This window comes from Galleria mellonella, unplaced genomic scaffold (genome assembly GCF_026898425.1).
Source record: "Galleria mellonella isolate WM207_F2 unplaced genomic scaffold, CSIRO_AGI_GalMel_v1 utg173, whole genome shotgun sequence".
NCBI lineage: Eukaryota > Metazoa > Arthropoda > Insecta > Lepidoptera > Pyralidae > Galleria > Galleria mellonella.
This window is the reverse complement of record NW_026442016.1, coordinates 7,748,155-7,763,170: the sequence shown is the minus strand read 5'-3', so window position 1 is coordinate 7,763,170 and position 15,016 is coordinate 7,748,155. Positions and strand designations below refer to the sequence as shown.

At 32.8% G+C, this 15,016-nt stretch overlaps 1 protein-coding gene across 1 annotated transcript; it reads left to right on the top strand.

Annotated features, from left to right (window-relative positions):
* The first annotated feature begins 3,746 nt into the window (after positions 1–3,746).
* LOC113515604 (uncharacterized) lies at positions 3,747–4,652 on the top strand. Its single transcript, XM_026899865.3, has one exon. The coding sequence runs from the start codon at positions 3,834–3,836 to the stop codon at positions 4,632–4,634; it is 801 nt and encodes a 266-aa protein (XP_026755666.1). The 5' UTR covers positions 3,747–3,833; the 3' UTR covers positions 4,635–4,652.
* The last annotated feature ends 10,364 nt before the right edge of the window (positions 4,653–15,016 follow it).

The following is a 15,016-nucleotide window of genomic DNA, read 5'->3' as shown; positions in this document are numbered from 1 at the left end:
ATAGCGTCCTGATAGTATAGAATTCTATTCTATTAATATGCAATGCGCGTAATTCATCGTTATAATGACGCCGCGCCTCTCTCAAACTGATATTGAATATAGATAACACAGAGTGGCTTACCAGACTGATGATGAGAGGTGGAATAGAAGTAGATACCTAAATATTATACACTGAAGTACCGGGTGAACTTTAGGGGATTTTTAAATAAAACCAGACAGATACACTTATTATTACACGATTTATGTAACACTATGTATATATATATATATATATATATGTATATATATATATATATATATATATATATATATATATATATATATATATATATATATATATATATATATATATATAACACTAATTTATATTTTAATTGATTTTATAATTATTTATTATCATGATACTTAAATAAAAAGTAATGAAATTGTAAGAACTCGTAGTTTCGCTGACTTGTTTACTCGAATTCGGCCATGTGGATATAAAAGATTGTTATTTGGGTGGGGAGGCACTACTTCTTTTCCAACTGTTGAACAGAGCGGAGCTCCCTGCCGTATCAAGAGTGAACATGTATAGTAAACCACGTGGTCATTATATAAAAATATCACAATTATTGTTGATGGGAGTCCTAAAGAAGCTATTATTTTAATAAATGTGAATGGATTAACAGAAGTTGGGTATTTATGTTATATTATTTATTATATGTCATATGCAAAGTAAAATAAGTAAATATAAGATTTAATAGTATATCTAAAATAAATTAACTGTGAGAACTTGTGCTTCATTTCTATAGCTAAAAAATATATCATATACATGTAAAGTTACAATTACGTAATTAAATTGCTATACAAATCTATTACCCTATAGTTATTTATCTTTTTTTGAGACACGCGTTTATTAATTTTTTTTCAGAGTGAAATGTTGGTTGATAACAGATGCACAATGTAAATAGCCACACCACTAGCCGTAAGCATCTTATTCTACACTGTAAAATTTTTGACAAAACCGAAAAACAGTTCGAGATAGATAGGGTGAGGTTGCTAGTTTGCTGCATTGGTCTGCTTGTGGCCAGTAGATCGATATAAATATAGCACAGATCGAGCCATTCGACACCTCTTTCCCTCGAGCAAAATCTCTGAAGAAACAGAAGCAAACTCCTGCCTTACTATATCATTAAGATTCTTCAAACAGTCGATTCATTCATCGCCTCTGTTCGAAGTTCATCCCTTCTTCAGTCTTCTAGCCGCCCTTCTTCGCACATCCTTCACCCGTCTTCTTAGTAATAGTTGGTCATAGTTATCGGGTCATGGTGTTTATCGTATTCATCGATATAGTTGGTGCTCACGCACTTGGTCCTTCGATTTCGTCAGCGCCTGCTTTGTCGACAAAGGATTATTTAAATTGGCGCTCTATATACCTATTGTATATAGGGTGTCGTTCTAAATGGGATAAGTTTACGTCTAAGCGAACCAGCGCCCTGGTGCTAGCCGATCCGCCTTCCGACCCTTGGGGGTAGCGGTATCGCACAAGTTATTCATTTCAAAAGTTTATCTACTGGTAGAAGTCACAAAAGAAGCGATAAAACACCTCTGTGAGCATCCTCTAATACCATAAATTTCATGTGTTATATCATGAAGGTTTATTTTTATAATACGGTTAGAGTTTTATCCACTGGATGGATGTATCATCGACCCCTTTTCGGGAGAGACCCTATATAATAGTCAATAGGGTTATTGTTAAATGCGCTCTCTTATTAACAATTTATCCTATTAGGTCGACATTCCCGCCAATTCTAACTTCATGTTTATCTATTTATTTTACAGTATTATTTCATCAATTACAACAATTAGGTACATCTTTTTTGAAAGTTAAGCATTAAAAAACTTTTTCCAACTATAATCCTTAAATTCTGAATTTATATATTTTTACTTTAGTCAGTAACAAATTTTACATTACTAGTTGAAGTATTATCCTAAATATTTATTTACAAATAACAAGAAAAAGTAATTAAAAATAAAAATTTTAAAAATTATTTAAAGATAAAAAATTTCTGTGAGATCATTGCCAGCTGGTAGGGTGCCTAGGATACTTGCTGCATTTCCACGCTGAATAGCAATGGAAATGCGTTGACCAAAGTATAGGCCAGTCTTCTGGTCACAAGAGGTTTCCACCAGCCGGCGTGAAATCTCTTTGAAAAGCTTCATTGCCTCGGGGCCCCACGGACCCAGAGTTTCAACTCCAAACGCCGCAAATATATATCCATTTCCAAGGGATGAATATTTACGGCGCTTGATAGTCTCCTGGTGTGTTGCGGCGGCACCAGTCCTCTTGGACGTACTTGGAAGGTGAGACGGCGCCACCGTGTCGACGCAGGTGAAGTCCCATACAAGCGGACGTCCCATCTTCCAAGGTACCAAGGACATACCGTCAGGTCTCTTGCCGTCGTCATGTATCAAACCAGGAGGTTCTAGAATGGCAGGCACGCCTGCGGTGACAAGAGCCCGACGGAGAATGTCATTAATAGCTGAGTGGCGCAGCAAGCGCCCAGCACTCTTGAGGCAAGATAGGCCATGGTGTCCCAAGGCACTGACGTTGTCCCCACACCTGCAGTGGTGGGGAGCATTCGTTTTGGCCTCCAATCTGAGAGAGATTGAGAGTCTAAATGTTGTGTTATCCAATAATGTTCTGATATGAGGTGAGGGAATTGTGTAGTCATAGGCCAGATTCCCACTTGGACACCGCGAGTAGACGGGCGCTTTCAGCGGAGTTCTAGGATGAGTCCAGTAACGAAGTTCTGTATAGATCATTAATGGGTTCATCCCATTGCCTCTGGATTTTGGGATTTATGGGAGAAGGTACGTGGGGACAAGCCAGAGACCAAGCTTTTCTAGCCTCAGGCAGGTAAGCTATCTCGAAATCACCGAAAAAAGGTGTTAGTATTTTTTTCACGAGATTCTGCGTACCATGCTGCTGCTGATGACAGAAAAGCTGGTAGAGAGATATGGGAGATTTGACGGATACCCAGGCCCCCATGCCTGATAGGCAAAGAGGCCTGAGTCCAAATACGGTCTTCGAAAGTAATATTAAAGAGTGAGCTCAGAATGCATTTTATTTTTTCATCAAATTTTGCGGTGAGATCTGGATATTTCCAAAAGGGTGTACTACGAAGAACGTGAGTAAAATTGGGTACAAAAAGGCAGTATCAAATAATGTTTTATGCAATGTGGGTGTTGATATTTAGGAGGCGGTTGGAGTTTGAACAGAACTTACTAATTTTGTTTTCGACAAAGGTGTTACTGAAATGTTTTTTGTTCTGATATATATTTAAACACTAGTTTTGCACCAATATTTTAGCTATAGTAGATATTTATATATAATAAATAGACATCCAAAAACTTTACCCTCTTTTTTCAATTGAAGGGTAATTATTTTATAGGTTGAAATTGAAGACGTTCGGCATACGTAAAACTAATTGAATTTAACTACGGTATTGAATATGGGTTTTACAAAAATTTCATGAATCAAAAATTCACAAAATTTCCCATTTTATAATTTAAGGATAGTACCTACCTGTGGACCTTTTTCTATGATTTTTAGGTATTCTAGTTTTTACCAGCTTGGATATTATATATAAGTATATTGATATTATATATATATTACCTACCTACATGATATTTCCAAACTTCTTACTCTATAAGAAAGGACTAATACTGTCATTATGACGCAAGTACATGAATAATACTTTTAATATAGATACCTATTAGTTTACAAGGATTTTTGTACTTTTATCAAATATTTAAATATTATTGAAATTATCTAATTTGGAATCATTATAATGGATGCTCTAAATCTAGCTTCTGGCGACAGCACTTCATTATCTCCAAGACATGTTCATGAAGAAGTTGAAAAATTAGAAGATATGGGGCTAATGCCAGAAAGTATTGATAAAAAATCATCAGATCAAAATGAAATTATACCCGATATGATGGACAAAAATGAATTGAAATTAAAAGAAAGAATTAAACAATGTCGAGAGATAATAGAATCTTTAAAATTAGAGTTAAAAGAAGAAAAGGCTAAATTAGGAAATAGCAAAAATTATCAAAATTCACCTGTTTTGGAATTTACGCATTTTCACCCGACGGCATGTCGAGATGTCCCTTTAGCTGATATTTATACAGAAGATTTTTTAAGTCCAACAAATGTTTATGAAAATTGTGTGGATAATAAATTGAAATGCGATGAAAATCTTATGGAATATGAAAAACAGTTGCAAAAGTACCAGAATACATTGAATTTGGCTCAGTTAGAAAAGAAAAATATTATCAGAAAACAAATGCTGGCTAAGGCTTATAGACTTAAAATATTAGAAATAGAGAATCAATGTAATATTGAATTATTGCGAGTAAAACAAATTTTACAATGTTTAGAGCCATTGCAAATGATTGCCAATAAATGGAAATGTAATACAGATTACTCTTCTCATGATATAAATAATTTTGAGTTGATCCCCAGATATTCAGAATTGAGCGCTGTCTCTGCAAGCGATATATCTTCTTTTAAAGACGACTCTAATAACATTAAAGTGACCCCCAGAAAACATGTACACGACGATCCTACATCCTCTCATTGTTGATTTAACAATGTTATAAATTATTTTTGTTGTATGTATTTTAATTGTATTTGAATTAAATATTTAATTTGATAACTGATAATTTTGATCTCGTCTGTGCCATAGGGTGTATTATATATATATAAAAATTTCAGCTGGTAACTGTCCACTGCTGAACATAAGTCCTATCCATAAGGGGAGTTTTGCCAGTCGTCGCCCTCCCTTAGTCGCCTCTTACGACAACCACGGAAAGGAAGGCCCATTCTATGCCAGGGCACACACGACGATACATACGTATGTAGTTACGTATTAAGATCATACAAAGGATTATTACATGCGACTTATGTATGGTTTGATCTTCTTCGTCCGTTTGTATAGATATCTCATTAATATATTTCAAAAATTTATAATGCTCTTGATTTGAAATATGTAATAGTTTTAGGATATGTTTACCCACAAATATTGCAATAAAAATTATTGTATTAAAAAAGGGATTTTCAAAATTTCAAAACTACTAGTTCAAGTAAGGTCGGAAAGGCCTTCTAAAATATTTTTTTCTAAAAAAGTTTTTTTTTATGTTGCGTAAACTACGCATGCGCATATGCAAAGTAGTTTTGGACTAATGATAGAAAATATGAAAGAAAAAATACTATAAACGTAGGTGATAAAGGATATTGGAGTTCTTTATTTTCAAAGTTTATAAAATAAAAAAAACTCGGTGTACCTAAATATAATGTTTCTAATTAATTATTTACTATTATTATATTACAAGAGCCCCCGGAATCAATGTGCATGCATGAAATAAATTACAGAAGTGTATGAAGCAAGAGATGTAGGTATGTAAGGACAGAGGCCTATCACTCATATAAACTATTATTATTATTTTTTGAATTTACTCCATTATAATAGTAAATTATATTAAATCAATTGATGATTTGAACGACATTATATAATTTAATATATTACGTTGAAATTTGTAATTTAAAACAGGTTTGAGTATGTCTTATCAGAATTGGTCGAATGGATATATCTACAGCTTGGAGGCCTCCGTTATATAGTCACGAAGTTAAACTCCAAACAGTACCTTCTAGTATAAATTAATTCAAATTATAATATTATTTTTATGAATTAGAATAATTTCCAAATACACGTATCTGTAACCACGACTCACGAGGATCAAATCGCAGATAGTACAACTGTTTATTAGACATGTTTAAAAAATAAAAATAAAACTTCATTTTTCAGTGTGATATATGTTTTTAGACTAATTTGTAGGGCAACGCAGTACAGATAAATAGGTTCAATCTCTTCGATGCATAACAAGAAAGTGATTACCAGAATTACTTAATTAGATTATTTTATAGTAATATCATTGTTGCCTTACCTTTTAACCAAATTCCAGACTTCTGCTTTCTGCTTACTTGTTAAATCTAGTTAGAAAAAATTTATTGCGTTGGCACTATAATTTTGTTGCATCAGTTTGAACAAAAAGAAGGCACTTTTTTGTCTTATTGCTTTCTATGACTATAAATTTTATACTTTTACTTGGAAATTTACATTAGTAAAAAATACTAAAAATTGGTTGTCCCCAAATTTAGACAAAGAATTATTTAATTCGTCTATTAACAGTATGCATACGAGTATCAAAAAAATCATTCTGACATCCATGCTAATGCGAGCCCATGGGTCATGGAAGTCACAGGCTGATGTTTTTGAGTATTAAGATTTGTTTTAATGAGTAATAATGAAATGGTAATCCTGCCTACGCTATAGGTATACGTTGGCGGGGCACCAGTGAAGGGTAATAGGTGAGGATGATAGCAGGTAAGCCCATCGTAACGAATTCCATTAAAATTAACTACGATGGTTTCCAGGGGGAACCGCGTGGAGATCGACCTGATAGGGTGTATTGGTAGAAATGGGTCAGTTAGACCTCATTACTAACAATCCCTTTCTTCCCAGTATTAAGATGTTGGGTTTATTTATGTTTTATTATATTTCCGCTTATGAGTTATTTAAGGAAAGTTTCCCAGTCTATCGCTGAATTTTAAAATAACAAAAAAAAAATCCATGTTAAATTAATTAAAAATAAAATAAATAAATAAAGTGACTAGGAATTATAAATCTTTATTAAATAGTTTAAGTTCTAAATACAATGTTTTTAATAGTTGTAAATTCATTGTTATTATAAATTATATATTCACACCAGAACAGATTAATACAAATTCTTGTTGCTTACCTATATTTCTTTAGTAAAAATTTGTTAAAATTATTTAAAATTATAAATAAAGACAAATAATACGATTATAATTCTAAATTGGGTAGACAGTAGTATTTTTAATAAAAAGCATTTTATTAGCTATTATACCTAGTATATCTAAGACAATATCAAAGATCATAAGTAAAGCTTTAATTTTGCTAAAAAATAACTAAATTATCAAAAATAGGGTGTGAAAATTTGTTTTCAATAAATCAAATCCCGAAGAGGACCTCCATAGTGGACCACACACATGGAGGCACGCGCTTCGAATGCTGCCGACTTTTTATTCTCACCGCTTGCGCATTGATCGTGCCCGATCGGCACTCGTCGGCACCCGGTCGGCAGGCTTCCTCTGTCTGATATCACACACATCAGCCTGCGCCTGCGCAGCACTCCGCAGCGCCCGTTCAGTTAGGAACTTGAACTTTATTTTAATAAGATTCCAATTTGTCAATTAGAGGGCAACGCATGAGCTAAACTGGTTTGACTTCTTTACACCTTGTGTCTTTAAAAGTTAAGGTTTATTTTAAGGATATTTATGTTAAAAAAACGTACTATAGTAAGATAATTTTGTAGTTCTTACTTAAGTACACTAGAGGGAGAATTTATACAAAAACCAATCTTAATCTACTTGGGTATTTCTATCCTAGTCGTGTTTTTTTTTTTTTACACGAAAGAGCCATAATTGCATTATTTTGTTTCCATTTGAAGGATCGGGTATGGTACTGAAATTATAGGGTATCACCGTTTATTTGGGGGGAAAGGGATTGTTAGTAATGGAGACTGAAAATCCCATTGCTAGCAATATACCCAATCAGGTCGACCTCCTCGCGGTTCTCCCTGGAAACTATCATGGTTAATTCCTGATGAATTTATCATGATGGGCTAACTGGCCTGTTTTCATTCTCATCTATCACCCTTCACTGGTGCTCCGCCAGCGTATCTCGTTAGCGCAGGCGGAGTTACCATACCATTTTCACCCATCAAAAAAAAAAAAATTATAGGGTATAAACATCTTAGTCCTTAGGCATATCAGTACATGAAGATACCATGGACGTCACAGTGTGTTTAAAGTTATTGGCGGTGCTGTTAATTTTAAAAAGCGTTGGTTTCCGTTTTCCATCAAGTGGGTTGTTAGCGTATCTGTCATTCTAAGATTTATAAAAAACAACGATAATATAGTACCTAATCTGCGCTAACGATATACGCTGGTGGGGCATCAGTGAGGGATGATAAGTGAAGTGAAAAGGCAGGTTAATTAGCCCATTGTGACGAATAAATGTGAAATTCGAATAAATGTGTGAAACGATGGTTTCCAGGAAGAACCACATGGAGGTCGACCTGATAGGGTATATTGCTAGCAATGGGACTAGTAGTCCGCATTACTAACGATCTCTTCTCCCTGCTTGTATGCAGTTGCCACTTGAGATTCTTTCTTCTTCGTTGGTTATCTGTTCGTTGAGGTAAAGCTGATCCATTTCCAAATAAAGAAAGCAAATAGCAATATTTTGAAGGAGGCTGGAACTTTTGACCCAGGGATTTGTGCTGATAATTAGTAGTCATTTATCTGATATATACTATTTCTTCGAAGTACATCATGCTGTTAATACATAGATCCGGGGGGAAATGGATTGTTAGTAATGAGGTCTAATAGCCCCATTGCTAGCAATATACCCTCATTAGTCGACCTCGGCGCGATTCCTTTTGGAAACCATCATGCTTAATTTTTGTTGAATTTACCATGGTGGGTAAACTGATAGTTGAACAATGGTAGGTGAGAATAAATCTTCCACTTCCACTGGTGCCCCGCCGGTGTATATCAATAGCGCGGGCGGGGTTACCATTCCATTTTCACCCATTAAAAACAACACATAGACCCAGAAATGTAAGTATGGGACTGTATCTTTTTTCTTTAGTAGAAGTAAAATACAAATAAAAGTACAAGACTGTAGAAATAGACATGAAAACTATTTTGTCAGTTTTTAGTCACTTTAAAGTTGAGAATTTAGATTAAAATAAAAAGATAAAACAGAAAATAAAATTTTTTAACTAATTACAATAAAATACCTACTTAAATGTTTTTTGAAATAAAATAAATTATACCTAATTTATATAAACGTTATGAATATTTTTTTTTTATTTGTGATAATACGTTGTAGATAAACTTTTTTTATATTGTTTCAAAACGACCTTTTTTGCATATAAAATATATATAATAGTGTTCACTTCGGTATAAAGTCTATACTTATTAAATTTAAATATTAAAATTCAAGAGATACCTACTTACATTAGGTATACGAATATACCTACCAAAAAAAGTAAACCCTTCTGTTGTGATGTAGCTATGGGCCATCGATACAAAAATATGCAAAGCATTTCGGAGAGCTTAAGATTTACTAAACTTCGGTTAGGTTTTTGTGTCTCTTTTCATTTTTTTTTGTATGTTTAAAACTGTTACAAAAAATTGTTTATGAAATAAAAATAATATTTTTAATTGTTTAAACAAAATAAAATATATTTTCTTATCAAGTTTAATTAAGCTAGACGCTCACATTTTAAGCGTATCTTCGTAAATTAATTAATTAGCTTAGCTTTGGTTGGTTGCGAGTTCAATCCCCGAAAAATACAATCGGTTATCATATATGTACCTGTTAGTTTTTTTTCATTTTATGTATTTCTGTAACTTTTATGTATGTAGGCATTCATTATATATAAGAATTATTATATGTATTAACAAAAAGATATTTAAGTATGTATATCAATTGTTTACTGCCCACAAGTATTGCATAGGTTGTGAAATAAGTAGATCGCGCTGTGTGTTATATTCAGGGCTATTTATTAAGTTAAAGAAAAATAAAATATCTTCACAAACTACCTATTATACTACACTGTCTACTGTTATCACAGAAATATCTATTAAATCATTAAGACTTATTAACATTTCATCAAAAACTTAAAAATAATTCAAATCTTTAAAATTACAGCTTACAGTCATCTCGTGGATTGGATTGCTAATTCGTTTCTTTTTACTGGATAATAATGGGATGGTAACTGCGTCTGCACTATCGGTGTACGCTGGCAGGGCACCAGTGAGGGATGATAGATGTTGATGAAGCAGGTCAGTTAGCCCATCTTGACAAATTAAGAATAAATCAATCACGATGGTTTCCAGGGAAATCGCGAGCATTTCGACCTGGTAGGGTTTATTGCTAGCAATGGGGATGCTAATTCCCATTACTAACAATCTGTTCTCCCCCCGCTAATTAGTTTCATTAACGTTGCTTACTGTCACCAGAGCTTTGGTAGTAAAATTAATTTTGATGGACACAGATTTATATTTAATGGGGTCAAATCTGACTAGGTCACGATGTTGTTTTAAGATAATAAATAAATGCTCAAATTGTTGGTATGTTTTTATACTACCTACTACGCTTAGTTGTTTGTTTGGTGCAAGGAGATCTGTCACTACGCTCATGGCGTCAAGGCACACGCAGTGTAAGGTCTCGAGAGCTTTATGGAAGAGTAAACAGTTTAAAACACTAGAGGTCGGGTGTATGTGTTCAGCACTCTCTTCCATTAGCCATCACCGACACCTCGGCAGGTGCTTTGACGAAAATAATGTTTGCTCTCAAACGTATGGAAGGTGCCGGCGCGACACTCGCCAGCTACTTGGTACAGTTTGCTTTGGCCGCCTACTTAGCGGCTGGTAATCTGCTTGTTGGTTATTTTAACTAAGTAGATGTAGTCCCTATGAAACAAAAAATGTATACCTGTCTTAAGGTAGCGATTCCTATACAATGTATAGAAGAGACTAAAAAAATTAAAAATCGACTTTAAAAAAGAAGGAAAATGTTTTTGAGAAGCAATACTATCTATCACATCTATCGTCATGTTGGATAGTAAAAAAGCAAATGTCAAAACTTCTATTAAATTTTCCTTTTGATAAAAGTAAATATTAAGAAATTTAGTAGTATTTATGGTTCCTATAATTTTTTTGCTTTATAGTGTAGTTAGCAGGTAATCAGCGATTAAATCTAGTTTCTATAAATTTTGTATTTAACTTACCTACATAATGAACAGGTAAATGTTACCTGTTAAAAAGGACATCGATTCGTTCGTTGCTATACGTTTTGGAAGCGGATATTTACTTTAACATTCCCATGAACGTAAATTCCTTTTGACATCCTTTTCAGAAACATGAATGAGCCCGCAAGCCACGAAAACATCATAATAACAATAAGATTAGTTTATTGGACCAGTTTATGATTATTTAACTAGCTTTGCTGGTTAGTGTGCCCGTCCGCAATCACTAGTGGCGCCAGTGTTACCGATCAATGGTGTAGTAAACTACGTATTGTTCCTTTATACAACTTCCTCTCACTTGGTTTAAATGTGAACCCAAAGATCGTCACGTACGTTTTCAATAGGAAACGTTCTAGATTTTTTCAGATGAAATTTTGGCATACTTTGATATGCAAGAAGAGAGACAGGGTATAATTACGACATAATTAATATTTTATGTGGATAAAGGCTTTGTCTTTCTATAGAATATATTGAATATTAGAATATCATATAAGTCTAAAGACAAAAACTCACAAATAAAGGCATCGATCTTCTCTTAACATCTTAAAAATTGAAAACCTTTTCTTATTGTATTAGGTTATATTATATTCGCACTACGAAATGTCACTGCTTGTTTTTTTTATCGGCTAAAAAAAGAAGAAGGTTCTCAATTTGGTTGTATTTATTTATGTTTGTTACCTCATAACTCCGACAGTTATAAGCCGATTTGACAATTTTTTTTCATCTGAAAGGATATATTTACAGATTGGTTCTATAGAAATATTATCACTATCGGTTCAGTTTTTTTTTTAATTAAAATACTATTTAATTTTGTTAATAAAACAATAAATTATAATAAATGATTATAATAGAATTCGCAATGCAAAAAATCTATATAAAAATACTATTTACGCAGTGAAAATATTATAGCACGAATTTATACAAGTACCTATTGAGAAATATCAAATTATCATAGCAATCATTTTGAATAATAATAATAAAAGCCATCCGCCTATCCTAGCTCAAAAACTATATCCTGTGGATATTCAGTGTTATGATGAATAGAGCAACAAACATCTGAGAGCACAATTAGGACTCGAGTCAATTCAGGAAAGTTTGATTCCTAAGTTGACTTGATCGGAAAATTAACCGGGGACCTAATTTATGCAAAACAGCGTGCCTGCCATTGTACGACGGAGATTGTCAATGTAATTAATAAATCTATTTCCATTATTTACAGGAAGATTATTACGGTTACATTAAATTATATTCCCAATATTATAAAAGTATTCAATATATATTCATAAGTATTCATATTTATTAGGTATTTTAAATAAAGTAGTAGTCCTAAAATAGTATCTTTTCTTCCTCAAAAATAAACGCATTCATATAATGTGGCATTTAACCCATGAGTAAGACTATTTCAAGGACAATAGCTCTTCAATGCTTCTCGTATCTGAGATCCATGACTCATACTACCTTAATCTAGGAACAATACTTACAATAATAAGTTTTGACAAGATTTTATTAACGTAACAGCCCTGCAGATAAAACTCCAAAGTTATCTTATCTTTGGCATGCACACCAAGGCATTGTGTGATTTGGTCAGGCGCGTTGCTTTTGCACTTTTTTTGTTTGAAGTGCGGAAATAATATTGGTTCACACGGGACCAAGACTATGGAAAATTCCGAATATTTTCAGAGATAAACCTGCAACTAGTTTTCGAATTAAAGTTATGCATTATAATGAAAATTATACCTACATATAACTACAGAATTTTTAAGTTGCCTGAAGGGCACAAATTTCTTGGGACCGCCTGTAATAATATTTTTACAATATGTAAATATTATAGTGATATTGGGATTGATGACATCAATGATTAATATAGTTTTAGTCACACGGGTGATGTTGAGGGTTAACTTATGTAAATCATATCGTAAATAAGAATTTTGCAGAAATAATCATTGAAACAACTTTTGCTCATATATACATGATACTAGCAACCCGCCTTGACTTTGCACGGGTTTTTTTTTTAATAAAATATAGGTCGTGTTATGTTTAAAATTGGTTAAAAGTTTTTTGATTTTATCTCTTTACAAACAATAAAATTAACTCTTTTCTTATTATAATATTAGTTTAGATATGACTATATTATATATATAAACAAAGATTGCTTCAACGATACGTTGTTGAAACGTTTATCTAAAATTATTAACTTACGAATTAGATTTTCATGACGATAAAAAAATTGTATACTACTTCATTTAGCATTTATTGTAATTCCCGCGTATTTTTCCTCAATATAACTATTAGATATGATGTTTGTATCTACTTATTGTATAAAGTGATTTATCTACTATCAACTAACATGTTAGATATAAGCGATGAGATATGAGACTTAATAGTCTGTGCGACTATGAAAAATGGGATGAAGAAAAACAAAAGGGCCACTACTTCTATGACTTACGAGCTGTTTATGCAGCCCATTTTTTATTGTATAGATGTATGACTTTGCGCTGCGTACAAATTGTCCTAAATACGCACACTCTATTATGCAAATGTGTTTATAAATGTCCCTACTATAGAAGGTTTTCTTGTTTCAGGATAAAATTAGAAGTGAAACTAAATTTATTATAAAGTGTAAGTATATGGTAAAGTATATAGGTAATATACCTATGATAAACTTGGTTTAAAAAATAGATATTTAAAAACATTAGAATATGCTTACTCATCGTTTAGCAGATTTAAAAATGTTTGTTATGTTACTTTTGATTTCATATCAGTTAGATGTTCTGGTATTATTATCAAAATAAAAACTACTGCTTTATAAGTTATTGCTATCAGCTCCGATATAAGGAAATACAAGTATAGTAACTTTTATTATCTAAAATCGCTATTTATAATTTAATTTAGGTTTCTTCTTACATCATTTTATTCAAGGAATATAATTATATACGTAATTACATTTACAGATAACAATATAGTGCGTTTGTGGATAAGCCTTACCGAGATCGAACTTAGGACTACGTTTATATTAAATAACCTAAGATTGCACCAAGCGCACTTTGATAATTGTAAATAGAAATAAATATGGAAATTGTGAATATTATACAATTGTGACAATTTTAAGATTACATTCCACAAAGAACCAAAGCTTCGGTCTATATTTAGTAATATTAATATTATTATTATTTAAATGGAAGTAATCCCGGCTACGCTATTAGTAGATGCTGGCAGGGCACCAGTAAGAGATTATTGAGAATGAAAACAGGACAGTTAGCCCATTGTCATGAATTCAACAAAAATTAACTACAATGGATTCTATGGGGAACCGCGCGGAGGTCGACTTGATAGGGTATATTGTTAGCAGTGAGGTTGTTAGACTAACAATTCCTCTCGCCCTATAATATTGGTATTGGAACAACAAAGGAGTAAACTTTATCGATAAATTGTTTCGATAGAAAAAATATCAATATCATTTAAAATTGAACTCTTTTTGAAATCAGTAGTATGTAGAATAGCGCAATAAGGATCGTACAGTGTACCTACATACTGTGTCGGCAACACCATAATCAAGTGATGATTATATGGTCTTTGTCACTGGTGTCTTGTTCGCCCCCACTCAGTGGCTAGTTTACTTGCTTGTCGCAGATAATCGCTCGTTACTAGATGTGTTTCATGTGATCACATGCTATTGAAGATGTTGTTAATTTTATTCACTTATGTATATACGAGTATACGTATATACTTATCTATTTTTGTTAGATACTATTTATATTTTAAAAGTAAGGTTACTTATTTAAGCTTAATTAAGTGCAAATTACCATGTGTTGTGTAAAATTTGTCATAAATTAAATATAGATGCGCAAATATATATAAACATTCGCGACTGTTAACATACTGATTTACATAATTATGTTTATAAGCATAGGTAGATTGAGTATAACCACGATAGAGGTCATTAGGTTGGAGACATCGACGTGGCTTGTCGATATTGTGGATTTTGAAAAATGGTACAGCTGCCGGAGTGACCGAGTGGCGATCGCTAATCGAACCTCCCACGTGTCTCTCTTATAACAATGTT